General features: G+C 37.8%; 1 protein-coding gene across 4 annotated transcripts; it reads right to left on the reverse strand.

Moving 5' to 3' along the window:
* Positions 1 to 6,500: 6,500 nt before the first annotated feature.
* LOC122278098 (G-type lectin S-receptor-like serine/threonine-protein kinase At1g11300) lies at positions 6,501 to 10,852 on the reverse strand. Of its 4 annotated transcripts, XM_043088180.1 has the most exons (8): positions 9,714 to 10,851; positions 9,042 to 9,677; positions 8,846 to 8,953; positions 8,034 to 8,200; positions 7,745 to 7,955; positions 7,291 to 7,528; positions 7,054 to 7,204; positions 6,501 to 6,905 (listed from the first exon to the last, which is right to left on the reverse strand). In XM_043088180.1, the coding sequence occupies exons 1-8, from the start codon at positions 10,324 to 10,326 to the stop codon at positions 6,597 to 6,599; spliced, it is 2,433 nt and encodes an 810-aa protein (XP_042944114.1). In that variant the 5' UTR covers positions 10,327 to 10,851; the 3' UTR covers positions 6,501 to 6,596. The 4 variants fall into 4 exon arrangements, with proteins under 4 accessions (XP_042944114.1, XP_042944117.1, XP_042944116.1 ...); XM_043088183.1 differs by having other exon boundaries at positions 7,291 to 7,360; positions 9,042 to 10,852; XM_043088182.1 differs by having other exon boundaries at positions 7,291 to 7,381; positions 9,042 to 10,852.
* Between the last annotated feature and the right edge of the window lie 6,378 nt (positions 10,853 to 17,230).

Genomic DNA, 17,230 nt, shown 5'->3' on the forward strand with positions numbered 1-17,230 from the left:
TAAGAACTCCTAAACTAAGCTACCGAACTCCCCTTCCTGCTGCTGCTGCTTCCAGCTAAATAAATAGCTGAGTTGCTGCACGTGCATGTTGCTGCCTCCCATTCTTCTCTTGCTGCACATCCATGTACTGTTGTAGATCCGACAAAGGGAATAAGACCTGCTGTCTTCCTGTGCTTCCATAAGATTAATTGAAATAAATTGTGCAGAAGAACATGTGTGTCCAGCTGTCTTCCATCCCTCAGGTCTGAAATGCTCTTGCTTTCCAACAACATCCAGCGTGTGTGAGTGGCTGCTGTCCGGCTGTGTGCTTTTGAGTGAGTTGGTGTCACTTTTCTGCATGTGTGTTGCATGTTGGTATGCATGTGTGCGTTGCATGTTGGTCTGCATGTGTTCCTGCATGTGTCCGAATGAGTGGTTGCTGTCCATGTGATTTTTCTTGTGTAAATGGTCTGCATGTGCATTGTGAATGAGTGTTGTCCGAATGCTTTCTGCTGCTTGGTGTGATCCGAATGATTGGTTGCTGTCATGCATGTGATGCTATTGATTTCCTGATGCACCAGCTACTCGAAAAAGAGGGGACAAATCTGCTGCTGCATGTGCATGTTCTGTCAAAGCATGTCCAAGTGTCTGCTGCAGGTGTATTGTGTTCTGCATATGTCCGAATGGTCTGCTGCATGTGCATTGTATTCTGCATATGTCCGAATGGTCTGCTGTATGTGCATTGTGTTCTGCATATGTCCGAATGGTCTGCTGCATGTGCATTGTGTTCTGCATGAGTGCATGTGTTCCTGCATGCGTGAATGGTGTGGGTGCTGTCATGCGTGAGTTGCTGTCACGTTTTCTTTGCTGTAGGTTCATTGCATGTGTGAGTTTTCCTGCATGTGCTGTGTGAGTCCACTTCATGTGTGTGTTGCATGTGTGAGTCCGGCTGTATGCATGTGATGTCCTAGTGAGTTTCTTTTGCTTGTGTGCGCTGGTGTGGTTTATTGCATGTGAGGTGCTTGCAATGGTCAGCATGTGTAGTGAGTGCTGTCCGAATGAGGCTGGCCTGCATGTGTCCATTCACACTTGAATGATATCTTTGCTGTGTATTACCCAAACTATCCCTGTTATGAGAGGAATAAAAATGAAATATTTATTTTCATGTGAAACAATTGCATTATAAATCTTTTTAAGCACCAAAATTCCAGAATTTATCAATTGACTCAAGTAATGTGATCTATTGCATAATTAAGTACTTAAATCATTTTTTTATTAAACAATTTGTTCGCTTAAGTAACTTAATCATGCAATTTTAGCGCTTCATCACCAGTGTTGTTTTGTCCGTTGTTTCCATTTTAAGTCATTTTCTTCAAGGAATGATTCAGCTTTCCTTTTCAAGTCCTGCAACTAATCTATGTGAGTACCATCTCCTGTATCTTGTAGGTGACTTAATTTGGCCCAGATTTGATTAGGGCCTTGGTTGTCCTTCTGGTCCTTCTGGTTTAAAGCTTTTTTCCACTCTGTGAATCCCTTTTGACAAGATTCTAGTCTTTTCCTCATGGATTCAGCAAGGTTGTTTCCCATTACATTCTTTTCCATTCTGCCTCTATCACTGCACCACTTCCTTCTCTGATTTCCCATTTTGCCTCATACCTGAATACCCTATATCTCCCTCTCCTCTTCTTAAACTGATCTGGTAAACTAACATGGAGTAGGGAGCGGTCAGATTTCACTACTACAAGTACATTATACGTTGCTGAGTTGAAAAGGTCTAGTCAGGGTTTATTTGGCATTGCCCTATCTAATTTTTCCTTTGTATAGCTTTCATCTCTTCTGTTATTGGACCAGGAGAACCTTTGCCCTATGCTTGGTATGTCTCTGATTTCACACTATTCTAGTTCCACTCTGAACTTTTGAATTTGTCTATAGGGTCTACAAGGACCACCAACCTTTTCTTTTTGGTGTATTATCTCATTAAAGTCCCCTGCACACAGCCAAGGAACCTTTGGTTCAGGTTTAAGCTTCGTGAGGAGTTCCTAGCTGCCATCTCTTTTCATCTTGTTAGGGTGACCATAGAAACTCGTGAATAACCATGGACTGGTTGAGTCATTTCCAGTGATCATTGCACTAATGTGCCACTGGTTGTAACTTAAAACTTTGACCTTCCATTCCTCCTTCCATAGAAAGGCAATGCCACCACTAAGTCCTACACTTTCCACATCAAAGCATGCATCAAATTGTAGGGACCTCCTAACTCCCTCCATTCTATTTTTGTTACACTTAGTTTCCATAAGGAAAACTAGTTTGGGGAACTTCTCCTTAGTTAGCTTCCTAAGGATACGAATTGAGCGGGAGTTCCCAAACCCTCGACAATTCCATATTAATAGACTCATTTGGGTGGGCAATGCTGGGCACCAGCCACTGCTTATTGCTTTTGGGACTCAGAAACTTGAGCACTGGTTTTTGTTCTTTTTTGTAAAGGGGCCATCTCTTTTTCTCTTCTTAAGATTCTCTTTTTGGGGCTAGTTTGGTCATGGAGGTTGGTGACATCTTTTAGAGTAGTAGATGGACTTATTCCTCCCCTTGCCTTTCTTTTCCATTTGCCCCCTTTAGGTTTGTCTTCTTGGTCAGTGTTTGTCCTATTAAGGGCCTTTTCAGTTAGAGAGGAGTTGGGATTTTGCACTGGTGAGTGTGCTTTTGTGTGGTACTCAGTAACCCCAATGAGCATTCCCCCCCCCCCCCCTTGACTGGTTGTTTTGGTATTACTGGTAGTTAAGGACGCACCTGGTTCATCTCTGTCCCCATTTGGAACCATGCTCTGATCCAACTCCATCATACAGGCTAAGCCTTTAAGATTAGTCAGACCAGGCTCTTGAGAGGAGTTTTCCTTTTTATGCTACCCACCATCTTTGCGTCACTATATGTTTGTCCCTTAGTAGATCCTCCCCATGTGGAAGGGGGTTTAAGAGATTTTGAGGCATTGTGTTCCTCTTCCATAAAGGTCACACTAGCAGGTTTGCTAGTAGCTCCTTCCACTGGTTTAGACTCCTCATATTTAATTTTTCCATCCCCCTCATCCTCATTAGAACTGACCTCCTTTGTTCCTCTCTAATTCCATTTCCCCTTATCTCCATTATCATCTCTATATGCAGATTTTTGGCTTCTCTGTTCCTTGCTTGCCTGACTACCTCCATACTTCCTACTATCAAAGATTGACGAATTCATAAGTTGGGCCCTGACCCATGAGCCAGATTGGTGTTGTTTTTCATCTGACTAGGACTCATACCGTGGTCTAAAGCATATTTTTCCTTCATGAAATAAGACACCACAATGAAAACAATAGCTTTGCAGACGTTCGTATTTAAAGGATATCCAGTACCATTGTCCATCGAAGTCCAACCATTTGCCTCTTAGGAGAGGTTTGTGAAGGTCCATAGCTGCTCTAACATGAAGACATCTTCCCCATGCCGAGCCATCTGAGTCTGCATCAACCCGTATTACATGTCCAAAGCAGGAGCCCATTGTTTCCCCTATAACTTTGTTCATAGCTGCCAGAGGGAGGTTATGACACTGAACCCAAAAAGGTTCATATCGAAACTGAGTTGCGTTGATGGACGTTTTGTAATCTAATTCTTGGAGGGTCAACAAGTTTCTGTCAAAGCACCATGGTCTTCCACTTAATACTTTTTCTTTGTCTTGCTTTCTTTGAAACTATCAGGAAATATTGGTCCTTTAAATCTTTGAATCGCACCCACCCTTCAAGATGCCAGATCTGGGCCATTGTTGTTCTAAATGCCTCATTGTTTACGCCTTTCTTGGAGAGGACACGGCCAATAACATAGACATTTCCTCGAGTAGTTGTGGTTCGTGGTCCTACAGATTGGATCTGAATAACTGTCATTTCTTCATGCGACAGATGGAGTCGTTCCCATCGGTTAGTTAATTCTTCTTCGACCATTGTTGCGAGGAGAGAGAGTAAACACTAAAAACTAAATACTATCTCACAACCAGTGAGACCACGCTGGATGTCGTAAGACAACAGCACTAAAAACCTACTTAGTGGAGAGAGAGAGAGAGAGAGAGAGAGAGAGAGAGAGAGAGAGAGAGAGAGAGACCGAGGACCTGCCTCTAAGATGCATTGGTTTGGAATACGAGCAACACCCTACCAGCCTATAATTTGGCTAGTATTTGGGTGGAAGAGAATAAGATTTGGTTTTTGATTTTGATGTACGTGTAGCTAAATTAATTGATGAAAACTATATGTACGTTTAATAAGGTTTAAGTTGGCTCTAGGTCATTATGGGTTGAAATGTTGATATTTGTGATGCTACATAATTCATGTGTATGTCGAATGGGTTTTCCCTCGTGCTCTTTAGTACAAGTCTATGGCAGTGTGTTAGTTATAGTATAAGGCGTATCGTCGTATGTTTATTCCATAGGACTGGCATATAAAGGATTCACAAAGGGCAATAATAGTAAACTTTTGTGCATTGTATGATAAGGATGTTATGTGTTTTAGGCTATGACAACTTTCCAACTTCTATAGTACCATTTTTTTTAAAAAATTTGGTAGAGTTTTTTTGGCAATTTTTAGTCACCTGATATAAGCATATGGATGTTGCAAATGAGTATTTGCAGCAATTTTCATCGATGTGAGAAATATTAGTTTCAGCGATTTTTTTAAACGTTGCAAATCAGAACATCTTTTGAAACGATATTATAACTATTTGCGACAGTAATAAATCGCCGCAAATAAATTTTCTCAACTATTTTAGATAGAATTGTGATGCGCAGTTGAGGCAATTTAATTAATTTGACTGGTATTTGTAGTGACATAAATCGCTGCAAATGAGGTGTTATTTGAAGCGAGTTTTGGCTTTTGCTGGTTTTGCTTATAAGTGAATAAACAAATGTGAGTAACTTCTGGCACAATAGAAATAGCTTAGAAAGAGCAATTGCAACCATTTTAAGGGTTACTTGCAGCGATTAATGGAGTTGGGAAAGAACGTTTTTCTTGTAGTGACTATTTCAGTGATTTTGGAGCTTCGTTGGTGTTGCACGGAAGTGAAAAAACAATGCCAATGAAAATGTGGCAAGGCAAAAATCACTAGAAAAAGGTATAAGCAACGATTTCATGGCCTTTATGCGACAATTTCATGAGCGGAAAAAAGTGGTTTTTCTTGTAGTGCATTTAGATAATGAGTAAAGATGAGATTTTATGACTATTGAAACTTATGTAGCATATATAGTTAGTTGTCACATATATATTTGTCGTCCTATCTAGGCTAAGATGAGGTCTTTAATATTTTCTTTAAAGCCATACATTAATAGCTCACTATCCATGTAGCACATAATTAGTTAGAAGTAAATGAAGGAACTTGGGTTAGACTCCAAGCTTGTAATTGGATTAATATCTTACGGTGTATCAATTCAGGCATTCGCTTTTATTTTATTTTTTATTTTTTTAAGGGAAGTGAACTTTACTGTAGCTTGTATCTTGTAAGACATTATTTTTTGACCAATAATGGAGGTGAGCAAATTAACTTTTGATTCCTCACCGTGTGAACTTTGGGTATGTCACAAGATTGTCAGTAGTGTATGCTACTTTGGCATATAACCTATGACCATCTTCGATGCAGTTTAAAGGGAGATTGTTTGGAAAGCGAGAAGACCAAAATTGACTAGAATGATTGTGAAGGAAAGACTATTTGGTAATGTATTGTATTTCTACTCTCTACTGGAAGATTAAGTTGCTTCTTGGATGTTGCCACATAGCTGTGGGTACATCATATTTTGGGATCATATTTTGCTGAGATTGAACATTAATTTGAGTCATTTGGACTAAAGAGAGATTAGAAATACTTAATGTAATATGATCGAATGAGTTGGGGCATAAGGAGACACTACTGATATATTGATATGCTAGCCATTTCTTGTCAAAGATCAATTTTGTTTAGTGCTAACATTGTTTTCTTTACAAACATGCTTGGTTGTCACGTAGCCTAATTCTTAATACGATCAAGATTGAGAATATTTAGATGTAAATCTAGGATCAAGCCTACTATATGGAAATTGAAGATATAGTAAATAGAACCAAAGTGGGCGCACCGCCTTGGCCTTGCATACAATAAAATTAGACGTTAACACCTTACAATAAAGTGGCCAAGCATCTTCATTGCAAAATAATGCCTTGCCTGAATGGCTACCCATGGTTACGTGAGAATATAAAATAGACAGCCCCTCCTCACTATTTGCATGGGCAAAGAGAAAAAGAAAAAGCACTGTAAGTGATAAATCTCTCTCAATGTGTTGGGTCTCTCGTCCATGTGGTATATAGGTTGTGAATATGTAGGAGTGGCTTTAGCTTTTAACACATAGCACACACCACCATAATGGAAGATGAAGCAGGATGGAGAAAAGGCTACTAAAGGTCATCGAACTACTGCAAATCGAGCTAAAATTTGCCACTAAATGTAATATTGCTTTTGCTATATATGCATCAATATTTGCTTTTTAAGTGAGAACAAGAAGCATGTTCAGCAAATATATTGAAAGTGTGTTTAAATTCTACACCTGTTTAATACAAAATGACAGCTTTAGACAGAGCATGTCATCTATCTACCATGAACCATTGAAACAGTGACATTGTTGATAGAGCAAACTTTTTGATTGGGGTAATAGAACTCATTGTCTGTGATAATCTGATTTATAGCAAATCCTGGCTGCCTTGGGTAAGGTAGATCAACAATCTCACTTCTAAGCATAGAAATAACAATAGGTATGGTTGGTCTATCTTTAGCGAATTCTTGTACGCACAAAAGCCCGACATGTATGCATCTCAAGATTTCCTTTTCAAAGCCAGATCCTGATATTTTGGGGTCTACTAATGCTGCCAAGTTGTCAATGTTCCACATTTTCCATGCCTGGAAAGATGAAAATATGATTGGAGAAGATTCATTTGTCTTGTATAAATCTTTGCTTTGAATGCTTGATTAGTATTGATATCAAGTTAGGAAAGAGCTATGCAATTGAGCATTTGAAAAACAAGGCAATGAGATAAAGCAGACTTACAAGTCCTAAAAGGCTTACGCTCCCCTCGTCATGATAAAAATGAGTGTTTTTCCTTCCACTTACTATCTCTAGCAACAACACTCCAAAGCTAAAAACATCTGATTTTTCTGAAAATCGCCCCTCCATTGCATATTCAGGAGACATGTAGCCACTTCAACATTTGAATACATCCAAACATTATTATCCATAATATTAGCATTAGTATCTGATTGAATTCAACAAATAAAATGTACTTACTATGTTCCAACAACCCTTTTAGTATTGGCTTGGTCTTCATTGCCTCCAAAAATCCTGGCCATTCCAAAGTCTGATATTTTTGGATTTAACTCTTCATCCAACAATATGTTACTTGCTTTTAGATCCCTATGAATAATTTTTAATCTTGAATCCCTATGAAGGTAGAGTAGACCACGACCAATTCCTTCAATAATATGGAAACGTTTTTTCCAATCTAGCAGTTCTTGTTTGATTGAATCTAATAAATTTAATTCAAATAGATGAGAAAAATAAAGTGAGGTTGAATTTTATAATAGCAATGAAGGTAATTTTTGTAAAGATAGTCATCATAAAGTATGTGATTACAAGCTAAAGTACCACAACCATAGATATCATTATTTGTGTTGTGATGTAGATAATTGTAGATTATGATATTTAAAGATGTTAATGTACTAGGGCATTAGAATGAACTAACCAAAGAGAAATGTGTCCAAACTTTTGTTTGGCATGTATTCATAGACTAGCAACTTTTCTTCTCCTTCAACACACCCACCAAAGAGTCTAACAAGATTTCGGTGTTGAAGTTTAGAAATCACTATGACTTCATTCTTAAATTCTTCTAGCCCTTGCCCTGAATTTCTTGCCAGTCGTTTTACGGCAATTTCTTGTCCATGTAACAATTTTCCCTATAAACAAGAAACAACTCATTGACTACATATTCGAATTAATAAGCAATAACCCTCTACGAGCACAACATCAATTACCTTGTATACGGGACCAAATCCACCTTGTCCAAGTTTGTTAGATGGGTGGAAGTTGTTTGTTGCACTTGCTAACTCCTCAAGGCTGAATATTGGTAGCTCTTGGAGTTTATCTTGGTTCATGTTGTCTACAAGATTTTCTTCACATTGAAATCCTTGGTGCCTTCCCTCTATATAGAACAATATATAACTTTTGCTTAGTTTTTTCCCTTGTAAAGTTTTTTGAAGGCATTATATTGAGACAAAATATTGTTGAACAACGGTAAAGATTTTGCAAGAAAGGTAAAAGATGTTGGATGTGTGGTATAAGCGAAATTAATCGAAGACATGTAGAGATAGGAGATGGAATTGAAGTTTTAGGTGTGTTTAAAATGGAGGTGGATAAGAGGCTTTTGAGATATATTTATGTGGCCTAGGTGATGGTTAAGGATATAGCCAGGAGGGTATATGGTTTTGGAGGCTACTTTGACGAAATGCTAAAAAGAATGTTGTGCCATGGATGATGCTGGTTTATCTAATTCAAGAGGATTGGGTTGACATTGGCCACCTTAGAAAAAAAAAAAAAAAAAAAAAAAAAAAGGGAAAATCCCAAATGATTGATATTGAAAAAAGAAAAAGGAGAATGATCATGGAGAGAGAAACTTTAAGGACTATTATATATATGCCCCTTATTTATAGAGAAATACAAAAAGATTAGATAAAATAAATATATAATTATGAAAATAAAATCTTATTAATTAAGATAATAATCAAATAAATACATGGTAATAGATAAAGCTAGTTAGTGTCTACCTATAAATACATGAGCATTTTACCTTTACGTTTGGCCCTCCACCGGCATAAGAATAAAGTGCACACGGCCATGAAGACTATTCCTATGATCACTGTGACTATGACGATTACTTTCACTTCTTCCTTTTTATCTGTAAATCAAAAACATCAAACTAATTTAAGTTCTTTTATATTTATAACTTCTGAATAGACTTGGATTGTGAAAGGAAGGTAACCTACCGAGATCTGAATAGGCCAAACGAACATAAAGATCAACTCCGCCGCCGGGGACTTTCCGCAGGTCTATTAAATCTCTGGTCCATACCATACACCCAATGCCTGTTACGTATGCATAACCTAGACAAGAACAGTCTTCCAAGCACCCGTATCTGCATTCATCCTCAACAAGATAAACAGATGACCAATTTGCCAAACTTGGCGTTTGCATCATCTTCACCTTCGAAAACCCATCTTTTTTGCCTTCTTGACCACCTGTGTTTATTCTCATACACTGCAAGGGTGTCCTCCTCACACATCCACTAGTCCAATCTTCTCTACTCCATTCTTCTATATTCTTTGGTTCAAACCCCTCTAAGCAGCTGCAGATTGGTTTATTTTTTGGGTTACAGTTTCCAAATTCCCCACACTTGCCGTAAACGTCGCACTCAGACATCAAAGCGATAAACGTGTCCACCCAATCCGTCCCGTTAAAAGAAGTTTCCAATAAGTTTCCTTCTGCATTCAAGACGACATGTCCTTGTGCGGACCCGTTTGAAAAATCAAAAGCAAAATAGGATGATCCGTCTTTGTCCTGCTCAGGAAGAACTTTATGGGCATATCGAGCTTTCTTGGTTGGGGATCCAATAAAGATCATACCATTCCACGGACCACTGCGGAAATAAGGGCTACTACCATTCCAAATATACATTTCAGGAAGATTAAAAGAGTAAGTACCGAAAGAAAAGGTTCCAACGGCTGGATCGGACGGACTCTTCCATGATGTGAGCCGAACGTTCTTGCCCGTTGTTGCATTAGTCCCCAATTTCATATCGGCAAACCACGAATCAGAAGGATGTTGGAAACTCTCCCATGTGAATAACCCAGTTGTGTTTTCTTGTAAGACAAGGTTCCCGGTATCTAGAAGTCGTGCGCTCATATTGGAAGCAGAACTTGTTACATATGATGACCACAAAATCGTCTTTTCTCCATCCAATACGGCTAGATTGCCATCTTCGGATATAGTAAGAATCCCAGAGGTCGTCTTGAGGGGCTTGTTCCTGTTAGCAACCCATATGGCACGAGTTGTGGAATCTCCAGCATACCATATCCCAACATAGCGATAAGTAGAATTCGGAGGGCTAAAAAATCCCAATAAGAACCTACCGCCATTGGAGACTATGGTTTCAGAATCTTTTATAAAGTTGAGTGCTGTGATGGTGTCCGTAGAATGGCCGAACTCTAAACAAAAGGAAGATAGGAAGACAAGGAAATATGACAAGTTTATCATGCTTCGGACAAGTCCCATAACTCAAGAAGGTTCTTGTTCGTGAAAATGGAGAACTCGGTCAGGTGTCTCACAATGAAGAATAAAATCATGTAGGCACTTCGACGGCCAAGTCCTCCAGCAAAACTAATGGACTAAAGGTTTTTCCATAGAGTGTCATTGGAGCCGGTCGGGTGGGTAAGGAGCTTTTACACCAGCCAATCCAAGTACAACACATAGGTTACTCCCCATGATTCTTTATGCACCTTCACACATGTGATAAAATGACTAATCACTTTTTGGTTTCTCACCCACGTGACCTGCTCTGCTCTTCACTCTTTTATCTATCCGTCTGAACCTCTCTCTCTCTCTCCACTTCTGGTTTCCAAAGATTCGTGGGGCTTGGTGTTTCGTTTCAAGATTTGTGGGGCTGTGTTGGTGAAACTTTACAAAAGGTAAAATTTTTTGTTTGTTTAGTTTTTTATTTTTGTTTTATCTCATAAAATCTACCAATTATTTTAGGGTTTATGAATTTAATCAACTAAAATGTATAACTTTTTTTTTAATCATCTGAAAGTGAACCTGTAGCCATTTCTTTTTTTATTTTTTTTATAATTTTTTTTCTTTTTATTTTACAATGTGAAACTTTTTTTTTTAATTATTTGGAAGGTCAACATGTAGGCATTTCTCTTTTTTTTTTTTCTTTTTTTTTTTATAATTTTTTTTCTTTTTATTTTATAATGTGCAACTTTTTTTTTAATCATCTGAAAGCTTGAACGATTATATTTTTAAAATCTAAAGATCATATATATTAATTTATCTGACATTATTTTTATGTATCAATTATTTGTTATGATAATAAATGTGTTGTGGCCCTTATGTCTGGTCTATAAGACAAACTAAGTGGTCTTGTGACTTTTCCTTGTCATTTTTTTTTCAATTAAGTGGTCTTGTGACCTTTCCTTGATCTTTGAAGGAGTTTCAATATTCTGCAAAAACTCATTATTAAAAGAAACTATTAATCACATAATTTTGAATGCTCAAAAGAAAGAAAAATAAAAAAAATAAAATAAAAAAGAGCAAAGTGGGATAATTCGTAAGATAATTCATTTATGGCTAACTAGTCTTTTTCCATGCTGAACCCTTTCTACCAAAATCCACAACACTTACTACTTCCAAGGATATCTACAACTATATAATGTAGGTACACACTTGACAATATAACCACTTCCTCTCTGCTCTCTCGGATCTGTTGGGACAAAAGCTTGTGTATTAACCACCTCTCACCACTAAACACCATTATACATTTCCACTCATAAAAAGCACTCATAGAACAGAGGAGCCATGCCACCAAATTTAAATAAATACAGTTAATAAAGACTGGAGACAAAAACGTATACACAAAGCTATGCTCATATACATGTACATATGTACATAGTGAATCTATCAAATATCATTCATAGGAACAAATTAGTATGCATTTTCGACTACTATTTCCCAGCCAAAATAATGAGATTGATGGCAATTTCAAGACATATTATCAATTCAATTAGTAGAAGCACATTTAAAATGAGCTTAACATAAAATCAAATTTTATGCAAACATTAAGTACACTAAAATACTTTTGCAAACTCTGTTACAATGTCATGCAAATTGCTAAGCATATGCTGTCTACCAGAAATTTATGACTAAATTTCTATGACTAAATTTATGACTTAATAGGGTGACAAATATATGACTAAATTTAAGCACCAATATTCAATGCTTTCGAATTTGAAGAGATAACTAAACAATCTCCATGTGAAGTGTGTTTATGTGGGTGTGTGCCATTCAAAAACTAATTACGGTAGAGAATAGAGAAGGAAGCTAGACAAAAAGAAAGCATTTTTCTAGATGCTTGGTCCATTAATTCTGTATGGAGCTCATCATGAAATGCAAAAATAAACCCATTAATTCTCGGAACAAAAATGGCAGAGATGCATCAATATTCATGCAAAAATAAACCCATAAATCAAACCCTAAATCAATCCACAAACTGACATGTCAAATACATAAATTGAAAACTTACCCACTCAAGGAGAAGATTGCGAGAGGGAGGGGGTGGTTAAATCGACACCGCGAGAGGGAGGGGGTGGTGTTTGTTGGCTGGGCTTCGAAATGAAGGGGAGAGAGAACTCTTCAGAAAGGGTTGCAAATGGAATGGGAGAGGACATGCTTGAAGAATTCGTGGAAAAGTGGAAGGGGGAAAATAACTCGGGGGAGAGAGGGAGGGGAAGCAGAATGGTACGCGTGAGGAGGAAGGAAGGGGGAAAATAACTCGGGGGGAGAGAGGGAGGGGAAGAAGAATGGTCCGCATGCGGGTACATATGTGTCTTTTGTGCACCTCTTATGTGATGAGTTCATATTGGTTGGTGTAAAAGCAAATATCCCACTCGACCGGCCTTGAGTATTTCCCTTTTCCATACTTCATTAATGTGAACTTGGTGCCTGGTGGAATTTAAATACAACTGAATAAAATAACTGACAGATTATGATGCCTAAAATAATTTTGATTTTTACCATGTAAGCAAATTCTTTTTATTGTTCATCATTCAAAACACATATATTTCATTTCCTTCTAAAAAATATCTTGAAAATATTTTTAAACCAATTTTTCATTTTTTGATTTTATTTTTAATTTTTATTTAGCTTATATATTTTTTTTTTTATGTGCATATGACTGAATTATTTTACATTGTATATAAAAATAAATTACAAATATAAAATAATATATGGATATTGTAAATTTATTGTTAGAAAGGAAATATTTAAAAAGAATAAAAAAAGATTATTTAAATTATATGAAAAAAAAATAGATAAATTTATAGATGACATATTATAAAAATTAATATGTAAATTAAAAAAATTAATAATATATTTTAAAAAGTAAAATAAAAAATCCATTGAGAGTGGTTTAACATACTAGCCCCACTTGGCCTAAAGCAAGAGAACATAAAAGATAGCTAGAGACCCGGTCAAAAGCAATAAAGTGAAAATAAATGATAAAGTGAAAAGAAAGTCGAAATCGCCTGCTGCATACTACGTGCATGAACCGTCTGAATAATTCCCTCTATCACATTTCCACCACACGATCACAGGTGAGATGAGGCACAGGAGGAGGTAACGTGACAAACTCTGATAACATGGGAGCATCTTTGATACGTACGTTGCTTCATAGCCTCATACTTTTCCGATATTCCTATATATCGAGAGCCTTCCACATTGAAACTATAATGAGGCGGCTCTATATAAATTAACGATTAAAGTAAAATTTAAGTTAGTTAATCGTAATTATAATATAATAAAATATAAATTATTATATAAAATAATTTTAAAATTTTTAATAAAATAAGATTTATATAAAATTTTTAAATAAATTTTATATAAAATTTATATTTAATATAACTTAAAAGGAGACTTCAATATAAATTTTATACTTCTATTTAGTAAGATCTTAAAAAATTATTTAAAATATAAATAATTCATATTATTAAATATTAAATTTAATATTATGGGCCTTGCATATTTTGAAAAATATAAATTTATTTGAAATTTTATTTAATAAAATAGTTTTTATTTTTTTTTAAAAATATTTTAAAAAAATACCACATTTTTAATTTTAAAAGTCTTATATAAGGTGGGAGCTTAGGCAAAATGGCTACCCATTGACCCGGCGCCCCTGTTCAAACCTCGTGGATATAGTTAACGACGTTAGAGCAATAAACTAGGCATGGATTAATCCACTCGTTTTTTCTTAATTTCTTTCTCTACTCCAACCGGAAATTCTCGCTAATGACTCATTGATAGAATGATGGGATTGATTTTACATATAGCCAATGGATGCTGCTAGAGTGCCGTGTCCGTAAGTAAAATTTACTTTTCAAAAAAAAAAAAAAAAAAATATTTAAAAAATAAAATAATTCTAATTTTTTAACATTTTTTAATATTTTTAAAAATTTTAAAAAAAATCAAATATAATAATAATTACTTTCTGAATTAATAAGTAAAAAAGAAATTTAAAAATTAAATATATAATCAGTCAAAATAAAGAACCAAAATAAAATAACATATTAGCATTATTCTTAACGAGTTTGCATCATATGTTTCCAAGGTTGCGCAAGGTTTAAAAGCATGTTTGAACACTTTCGAACCCTTCGATTGTCCAACTAGGGATCACGTTTGGAGAGTGATATTTGTGAGTATTTGAATATACTATAATAAAATAAAAATTACATGAATGAAAATAAGCAACTAGTATAGCATATCTCCTTTTTACTTGTCTATGTTAAAATACAACAACCATACTGATTATTACATAACTCGAATCAATCATTTATAAATGGTTGACCTAAAGTACCACAAGATAAAACAATTTTTTTTTTTTTAATTTTTATATTAAGCTTCTCTCTTGTACCTACAAAAGAGGCAATGAAGATGAGCGCATTCGGTTACAACAATGAAGAGTGGACGACGACGACGTTAGAGCAATAAAGTTAAGGGGAAAAAAAAAAAAAACTGCCCATCCACTTACTACAACACAATTGGTCTTTCGTGACAGAGAAAAACGTCACAAAAAATGACCAAAATGTCACTAAAGACATTTGGTGACGATTCGAAACCGCCACGACTACCGTCACCTAATGTGCATCACAGAAAATAATTGATGACAGTTTACTATTCAACCATCACAAAAAACATTTTTAGTGACGGTTGGAGGTCTTCCATTTGATGTCACGTTCGAATGTGGAATTTTTTGTGACAGTTGAAATCTGTCACAAAATGTAACGTTCGAACGTCCAACAGAGCGTTCGAACGTTAACCCGACTGATTGACATTCGAATGAGAAAATTTGACGTTCGTTGGTTATAGTTCGAACGTATCATATTTACGTTGGAACGTCAAACAAAACGTTCGAACGTAAATCCTTTAAACATTCGAACGTTGTGTTCGTTTTGAGAGTGAATATGTGTGACGCCCCCAAATCTCCACGCCCGAACACGGGAAAATTGAGACGTCCGGATGGTGACAACCCGGGTCACCATCCCATCGACGGGTGCCGAGTGTGTGCAAGGCAACAGATGTGTACAGAGAAACACGCAGCGGATAACGAAAGTCGTAACTAAGTACCAGAATTTTTCTTAACGTAATACAAGCTGTTTAAAACATACATAGATAAAATATTACAAAACACAAATACAGTTTTAACAAACATAAAAGATAGCATCAGCAACCCGGCGGAGCCGCATCCTCGGGCTCAGCCTCCTCCTCTTTGTCCTCTAACTCTGCACCAAAAGCTACGGAACCACGAATGGTACCGCAGGTAAGTAAAACCCAAACACTACCAGATAAAAACACATAAAACTCAAACAAGATGCATGAAACATGCCCAATGCACAAAGCCCATAAAACACAAGTTTTCCACACACGCCAAAAACCCATTCGGCCCAAAACATATCCTTTCCGAAAAACACGCCAAAAGTCACATTTGGCCGCCAGAAGTCCATCCGGCCCAATATCTCGCCAGAAGTCCATCTGGCCCACGCCAAAAGTTCCATTTGGCCTCACAAACCATTATCCAATTTTAACCGTATGCACCATGACCTCCCCTAGGGGTCATCCGCACACCCTAGCTCCAGTGTCACACCGTAGAGTACCACCACGCATGTGACACCTAACGAGCGATGCCCAGTTCCGCGCCCCGCGCGTGCGTAGCCAAGCATCCTCTAGCCCTCGCCAGCGAAGGGCCACGGAGTCGGTGAGTAGGGCGATGCCCGGTTCCGCGCCCGGCGCGTTCGTAGCCAAGCATCCCCTAGCCCCGCTCCCGTCGTCGCTCTCGACAACTCAGGAGACATCACTCAGTTTATTCCACTCCCGAGTGACCAGAGGAGCTCCACCGAGATAATAACCCATCCTGGCTTGGGCTCGTGATACACACGCACCCGTAAAACCACTCACGCCAATACACAGGCTTTTCACACAAATCCCACAAACACACGTGCATGCACCATGTAATGCCATAACAATGCATAATAAAATAATCCAACAATCATAAATCAAATAAACAGGCAACTCCGTCCTCCATCCATCCGACCCCCGAAACTCCTCTGACTCAGTCCGGAATCAACAACCAACAACAGTAAATAATTGAATGAGCAATATATATTAAAATCTGAAAATAGGGTTTGGAAAATACTTACAGCGCTATATGGCAATTTTAGAAAACAAGCGGCGTCGCAAACGGCGCCGGAAAAGCAACGTCACAGTGTGGCCGTGGGTTTGAAAAATCCACTTTTGAACGGGGATAAACTAGGACACGAAATTGATAGGGAATGGTCTAGGGATGGTTGTGAAGCTATCGGAAGTGGTAGTTGGCCGTGGGTGGCGGCGGAATCGCCGGAAATGGCCGGATTACCCAAAACGGAAACTAAGCTCGTAGGAGCTGTTCCGGTGCTCGTTGGAGGCCGGAAATGGGTGGGTTAGGACGGCAAGGGACCGGTGATGAAGTGGTGAAGAAATGGTGGCCGGAGGTGGAGCGACGGCGGCGGATCGGAGCCAAAACCGTGCGGCTTTGTTGGGCTTTTTCCGGCCAAATGGCCGGTCGGTTGGGGGTGAGCTTGGGTGGGGTGGTGCTCCGGAGGGAGGGGAAGAGAATGGGACCGGTGGGGGGTCGATTGGTGGCCGGACGGCGGCGGTCTGGTAGAGAGAAGGGAACGCCGGCGTGAGGGAGAGGGAGGAGAGAGAGAGAGCACGGGGGGGTTCTGGATCGGGGAGAGAGAAGAGAGAAAAAGAAAAAAAAGAAAAAAAAAAGAAAAAGAAGGAAAAAGAAAAGAAGGGAAAAAGAAAAAAAGGAAAAAGAGAAAAAAGGAAAAAGATGTGAAAAGAAATGAGGTCCAGTCCTCACTCCGGG

Source organism: Carya illinoinensis, chromosome 10, assembly GCF_018687715.1.
Source record: "Carya illinoinensis cultivar Pawnee chromosome 10, C.illinoinensisPawnee_v1, whole genome shotgun sequence".
Taxonomy (NCBI): domain Eukaryota; kingdom Viridiplantae; phylum Streptophyta; class Magnoliopsida; order Fagales; family Juglandaceae; genus Carya; species Carya illinoinensis.

Excerpts from the sequence above, each read along its gene's own strand:
- LOC122278098 (XM_043088179.1), bottom strand. The coding sequence starts at position 10,326 with ATGGGACTTGTCCGAAGCATGATAAACTTGTCATATTTCCTTGTCTTC. Across the intron at positions 8,201-8,845 it reads GTGGAGGGCCAAACGTAAAG|AGGGAAGGCACCAAGGATTT; the intron begins GTAAAATGCTCA and ends TGTTCTATATAG. Across the intron at positions 7,529-7,744 it reads TTTGGACACATTTCTCTTTG|ATTCAATCAAACAAGAACTG; the intron begins GTTAGTTCATTC and ends TAAATTTATTAG.